Below are 6742 nucleotides of genomic sequence, written 5' to 3'. Positions count from 1 at the left end.
AATAATCGGAATGCTTTCCCTTCTTAGCAACTTGGGTGCTTTAGAAGTCTGCCTATTTCAAAACTGCATGGGCCAGAGCCATGTGTGAGAATAAGTGATTCATACTTTATATGATGGCGCAAAAGCCCACCCTACCATTAAGTGATATTGTAATTAATTTGGGAGAAAGGCAGTCTGGAAAATATTACTGTGGTTCAATTATACTGAATGTGCCCCATTCTGTATGGAGAATTTACCTAGAAATTAATAAAAAACAGTCTTGTTTTTCTTATCTCACGTTTTGTGTGTTTCAAATATTATTCTGTTCTAGGGAAAAGCGGTCGGTGTTAATTTGCTAGGCTGTTTTTATGGTGTAATGGTTGTTTTATTAATCTATTAATCTGAAGGCTAAGATTTTCATTGGTATATATAAAGTGGGACAGGACAATTGTACTGGAATTCCACAAATAACATAAGCAATTGTCCTGGTTTCCCATCAACCCAATGGAAAGAATGGGCAATGTGATTGTGTGGTTTTTGTTTTAATTTCTGTCGAGTCAACGCTGGCTCTTGGCAACTGTCTGTAGGAAGTTAGCACCCACCCCTCCCTTAGAGAAATGAATCATCCTGGGAAATATTAAAAAGGCAGAATATTATATTTCCCTGGATAAGAAATGGAGAAACATGTTTTTAGGCAGGGAAGAGACTCCCTCTTAGTAGCCCCCACCTTTGTCAATGGTCCATTAAAAAGCCTGAGCTAGTCTACTCTACATAACAAAGGTAGAATTAGCCTTCTACAGAAACTCACCACAAGGCACCTGGGAAGATTACATCAGCCAGCAGGGCAACCAAACTTGGTCTCAAAGCACATCCTAGAGAGTTGCATATGCGTGGCTCCATGGGAGTCTGACAACCAATCAGAATACAAGATCAAGATCGAAGGCCGGAGAGGGCATACGTCCTGAAACCACGTGATCCTATCCACCATTAAAATCGTCTTTCCAACCAGCCTCCATGTTTCCAGTGTCTTTTTCCCCACTTGGAACTGAACCCAGAAGGACATTTCTTCCAACAAGGGAAGAATCACATTTCTGTTATTTTGTTTTGTTTTTATTCTTACTTGATCTATTGATCACCTTATGAGAGAGACCAGACCAAGAAAATGACTCCATCGGAAGACTAGAACGATAAATTGTTGACATCGGCTATAGTTGCAGAATCCTGCAAGCCTGAAAGGTAAAATATTGTACCTTTCCTCCCTTTGAAAACCTTCTGAGTAAAGGACAGCCTCCTGGAGCACTCTGGAGGCCCCTTTTTGGGCCCGGAAGGCCGCTTGGAATGCCGCCTGGAGCACCCTGGAAGCCAAAGTGGGTTGCATGGGGGCCATGCACAGCCCCCGGCACCCCACTTTTGCTAGGAGAGGCACCACGGGCCGATCCTTTGCTATTTCCAGAGGTGGTATTTCTGACAGGTTCTGGAGAACCGCTAGCGGAAATTCTGAGTAGTTCAGAGAACCGGCAAGTAGGCTGGCCCCACCCCTGCTGCCTCCCAGCTGATCTTCTTTTGTTGCCCTGAATAGGAGAACAGAACTGGAAAGCAAGTTAAGTGGGGTGGGGAGGGAATGGGGATTTTGCAGTATCTTTCCCCTGCCACACCCACCACGCCACGCCACGCCCACCAAGCCATGCCCACAGAACCAGTAGTAAAAATGTTTGAATCCTACCACTGTTCCAAGCCCCTTGAGTTTGACACCCCTGTTCTAGATCAAGGACTACCTGTGATCAGAGGTGTTGGGTGGGTCAGAAATAGTGGGGAATCTACTGTTTGACTCCTAGAATCTGAAACACAAAACAGAAACATCAGAATTGTCTCTAAAGATGGGACAAGAAAGGATCGATTTAAGGATAATTTCTAAGCATTCCCACTCATTGCCTCTCATGGTTTCATCTGAACCAAGTTTCGTTTCTCTTCCTAGCCTTTTCTTTTGTGTTTTTTTCCTTGCTTTTTTTTTACAAAAACGCCCATCAGGCTGGACTTCCTTGTTTAGAAAAATATCAAAGCAAATTGGTTCACTAAATTCATTCCCTTTCGGTTTTAAACCACAAAAGCAGGGGGAAAAAAGTGGGCAGAGTTTATTACAGCTCAGCAAAGAGGAGCCAAAAGAAGAAGGAAGGAAGAAGGAAAAAAAGGTTTGAGATTTTGCTTTCTTTGAAATCTTTCTGCCTTTGCTTTTGCATTTATTCTAAACTAATAAAGTTGTCTGAGTTTTTTAATCTTGCTGGACCTAATCTGCTTGTTAAAAGACCCTCTTGTGACATTCTGTATTATATTACAGAATCCGAATCCTCATTTTTTAAACTTGGGGGCAAAATAAGAGTGGATTCCTAAAGTAACACAAATATAAAGATGATCACTTTTGCAGAGGAAAGCTAAGAAGTGACTAAAATAAATTAAGTGTTTCATGTCTAATCCCCATCCTTATATCCTCCCAGTGCCCAAGTTTTGAAATCCTTATTTTTATTTAATGAATATCCATGCTGCCTATTTAAGTATCCATACCAGTGGTGGGTTCCTACCGGTTTGGACTGGTTCAGTCCAGTAGTGGTTTGGCAGCCTGGGTCGCTGGAACCGGCAGTGATTTAGGCCTGCCACACCCGTGAACTGGTTCTCTGGGCTGTGCCGTAGAACTGGTTCGGTTCTTGTTTTTTGTTTCTGCAGTAGTCACTGCCGGAACCCACCCCCTGATCCATACTGTGTTTAAAGGGGAGAAACAAGAATGGAATAGGAATGGAATAGGAATGGAAATGGAATAGAATAGAATAGCAAATAAAGGAGAATGCTTGTAGTCCAGGTTTGAAATGAGGGGTCCTTGGTGCTGTCTCAGCTTGCTTGTTTTCATGCAGACATTTGGTCATCCTAACTAAGTAACATCATCGGTGCGGTAAGGAGGGCTGTTTGCTGTCACCATTGGTCTGAAATGGGATAGGGTTTCTTGCTTGAGCAGGGAGTTGGACTAGAAGATCTCCATGGTCCCTTTCAACTGTTCTGTTCTGTTCTACTCTACCCTACCCTACTGTAGTAAGGTAACAGAAATAACCCAGACGGCATGCACAGAAAAAATTAATAAGCACGTAGCCAGGAGCCATAGCCAGAGAAAACCACACACGTAGCCAGGAAGAGGTTACACTTGGGCACAAAAGAAATAAGATAATGGGATTAGGAAAAGGGTAACAGAATTGGGAATCTAGCAATGACCGGCCAGGATAACAAAAGCACAAAATCAAATTCCAAGATAACACAAACATCATGACCATTTACATAAAGCAGACACCTTTGTATAAGCGCCCCAAACAGGAAAACACCCTCCTCATGTTTTATGATAGGATTAACTTCCCCCCCCCCAAAAAAAGGGGGGTGTTTAGCTTAAAATGGGAAAAGAAAATATTGGGATAAAGGTTTTATGTTGTTGTATAATGTTAACTGTAACTCAAGTAACTGCATTTTTAGAACCAAACGTCATCCCAGAGAAAGGAAACATCTGGGAATGCTTAGCAAGGGAATTGCTTAACACCACAGACTTCTGCCTAGAGGGGGGGGGGGGATCAGTGAAAGACATTTTAAAAACATGCCTCATGGGGGTGGCAGTGGGACTCCAAGCCATTCACAACGACACTAAGCGTAGGCACATCCCCATCACTCCGTCATACTCAACCATTTATGATTGGGGAAACGTCACCCAGAGTAAAAACGTAGACATGTACACTCTACACATAGCAGCCGTCTCGTCTTTACCCTGGTGTTTTAGGGTCGAGGGATGCGAAGCCCAAAGAAGGGTAGGTTGCGCTAACCTCAACAAGACCGACCTCAAATGCAACCATACAGAAAACATTCCCCATTCCTATAGCCACCTGAACTGAACCGGTAGTAAAAAATGCTTTAAGAAGTGGGAAAAAAGATTCAGCTGTGTCGTGCGAACGTGGGAACCTTTCTTTTCACTTTCTAAAGCATTTTTTTCCTGCCGGTTCGGGCGAATAGGCAGGAGAAAAATGCTTTAGAAAGAGGGGAGGAAACTTCTGACAATTGCGCGGCTCCCAGCTGATCCGCGCCCTCCGATTTTTAAAGCATTTTTTTTCCGGCCAATTTGCCCAAACTGGTAGTAAAAATTGCGTTAAGAAGTGGAGGGGAAAGGTTCAGCTGAGCCGTACGATCCTCGGAAGCTTTTTTTTTTTTACTACCGGTTCACTGAACCAACGAAAATCGTCCCTACCGCACCCCTGCCTTCTACCCAGCTTGTTCATTCATTTCTTCTCTTTTTGACTCTTTTCTTTCTTTTTCTTAGAAAATTGTCCACCATGAATGATCAGCCAGTGATTGTCACTCAGCCACAGATGATGATGGTGGTCCAGCCCAACAGAAACTATTGGCAAACGGACTTATGTGACTGCTTTAGCGATTGTGGAGTCTGTAAGTGACCAGGCCAATAACTGATAGTGGGGTTTTGGAAGCCTTCTTGGGAAGAATGGGCTGAATATCCTTCCAGACTGGATAGGTTGCAGAAATAAATTGTTCTTTATGATTTGAGCAAGGGATGTTTAATTCTTGAACAGCCCCCTGGATTGGAATTAGGATGGCAAGATATAAAGGGAGACACGGCTTCTATACTATCAAAAGTTGTTTATGGAACTTTAAGGTTCCACATGAAGGAGATGACCAGGCTGAGCCCGAGGGTGGGGTCAAACGCACTATCGGTTGGGAATCGCTATGCTCCCACAGGAGATCTAAGTCCAGTTCCCCATGAATTCTGTTGACTCTTATTTAGCACCAATTTGTCTTGACCATTAGTAGATCAGATTCTGGCACAAAGCATGAAGTAAACTCTATTCTGGCACCTGGTTTTTTGTGCCTGATGCTACCCACCTGAAGAATTATGCTAAATGGTTTTTTTTTTTAAAGAAAGCAATATGATGTTCTCTTAATGTTTTCAATTTTAATGTTCGTAATAAGGGATAGTTGCAGCTTTCCGAGCTTGGCTGTTGTCTTGCACATGTTTCATTACCCAGGTAGGGAATATCATCAGTGCTAGGACAGCATCCATGCTAGTACCAAAGCTGTTACTTACTTGGGTAATGAAATAGCTGCAAGAAAACAACCAAGTTCAGAGATCACCAAGGACACAACAGCTCCAAGGTGAGTTACAAATATTCTCTTCTATTGGTAATTGTTAGGCACAATCAATCCAGGTGCAAAGAATTCAGTTTACCTATTTTATTACGCAGGCCTCTAAAACAGGAAGCTTCTTAGACAGGCGATTTGCACTGGTGAGACTAGGTAAGGTTAAACAACATTCAGGGAAGATCAGACTTCATTCCCTTATGCCCATGTAAGGATTCCAGATTAGTTCCCTGTTTGATTCCACTCCCTGGCTCAGCCAGTCTCTCTCCGACAGTAATTTCCTTAATTGTCTGTCAGAATAGTTGGGAACATCGTTATACAGAAAAATACAATAGAGTGTGCTTTTAATTTAATGTGGTGTGTACATTAGTTTTTTCAGCCCTCCCCTCTGCTAAGTGATGTCTTAACTAGCATTTGCATTCCCACTGTTGATGTTGCACAAATAGCATAATTTGTACTTTCTGGGCCATAAATCTTATGTCATTCAACGCATTGCCAAAATATTTCTACGGGGCCTTTTTCTTCCTCTCTATAGGTCTCTGTGGATTTTTCTGCTTCCCTTGTTTGGGATGCGAAGTTGCTGCAGATATGAATGAATGTTGTTGCTATGGCTCAAGTGTGGCCATGCGAGCTGTCTACAGGACAAAATACAATATCCCTGTAAGTAGATTACTTTACCTAAGACTAGACAAACTTCAGGTTGATAAATTCTAGCTAAAAAAAAAAACACCACCCCAAACTAGAATATTAAGAAATACTCGTGAAATTGGAGAGAAATACCAGCTCAGAAATGGATTGGGGCAACCAACTGGCCTTGGGATAATTTGTCATAGCCAACTCATCATGGGACCAAAGAGAGATTCCTTGTATGTCCAATCAATAAAGAATTCAATTCAATTCTATTCTATTGAAAACGTTATTGATTCATTTGGTTTCTTTTCTTTTCAACAGGGATCCATCCATAACGATACCTGCACTGTGGGGTGTTGCCCCCTTTGTTCCCTCTGCCAAATCAAGAGAGATATCAAACTGAGGAAAGCAATGGGGATATTCTAGAAGACTTCACCCTAAGCGCCTTTCCGTTCCTCCTTTTTGTCGTTAGAATTCTGAGAAGTAAGATGCATAAAAGTAGTTTGCAGGAAGAGCCATTATTTAGAGGCATCCTTGCTTCATCATTCTAAGCACATTATTAACCCAGAAATTAAATTTTAGTGCTTATTCAGAGCTCAAAATCCAGTTACACAAAAACCTGTTCTTGTTTGTCCTTGTCTTTGCTTGTTCTTCCTATTTCTTTTAAAATGGAAAACAAAACATTTTGGTTGCTGCTGTTATGAAACAATCAAATAAAATAAACCCTACTAGACCTTTGAAGATTTATTGGTGGATCCTACCATTCGGCCTTTCCGGTTTTAGGGCTACTGTTGATTTTGGTTTGCAAGATGTAGACACGGGAGAATATATGGTAAGGTAAAGATAAGGTAAAGGTTCCCCTCGCACATATGTGCTAGTCGTTCTTGACTCTAGGGGGCGGTGCTCATCTCCGTTTCAAAGCCGAAGAACCAGCACTGCCCGAAGAAGTCTCCGTGGTCAT

At 42.2% G+C, this 6742-nt stretch overlaps 1 protein-coding gene across 2 annotated transcripts; it reads left to right on the top strand.

The window, feature by feature from the left end:
* Positions 1–2011: 2011 nt before the first annotated feature.
* Positions 2012–6509, top strand: LOC309395345 (placenta-specific gene 8 protein-like). 2 transcript variants are annotated; one of them, XM_081959498.1, is made up of 4 exons: positions 2012–2168; positions 4319–4443; positions 5687–5811; positions 6103–6509. In XM_081959498.1, exons 2-4 carry the CDS (start codon positions 4332–4334, stop codon positions 6205–6207), a joined length of 342 nt encoding a protein of 113 aa, XP_081815624.1. In that variant the 5' UTR covers positions 2012–2168; positions 4319–4331; the 3' UTR covers positions 6208–6509. The 2 variants fall into 2 exon arrangements, with proteins under 2 accessions (XP_081815624.1, XP_081815625.1); XM_081959499.1 differs by lacking the exon at positions 2012–2168 and adding an exon at positions 3038–3062.
* Positions 6510–6742: the final 233 nt, after the last annotated feature.

Source organism: Natrix helvetica (assembly GCF_964273705.1).
Source record: "Natrix helvetica genome assembly, chromosome: 7".
NCBI lineage: Eukaryota > Metazoa > Chordata > Lepidosauria > Squamata > Natricidae > Natrix > Natrix helvetica.
The sequence above is the reverse complement of the archived record's forward strand: the minus strand, read 5'-3'. Positions and strand labels throughout refer to the sequence as shown.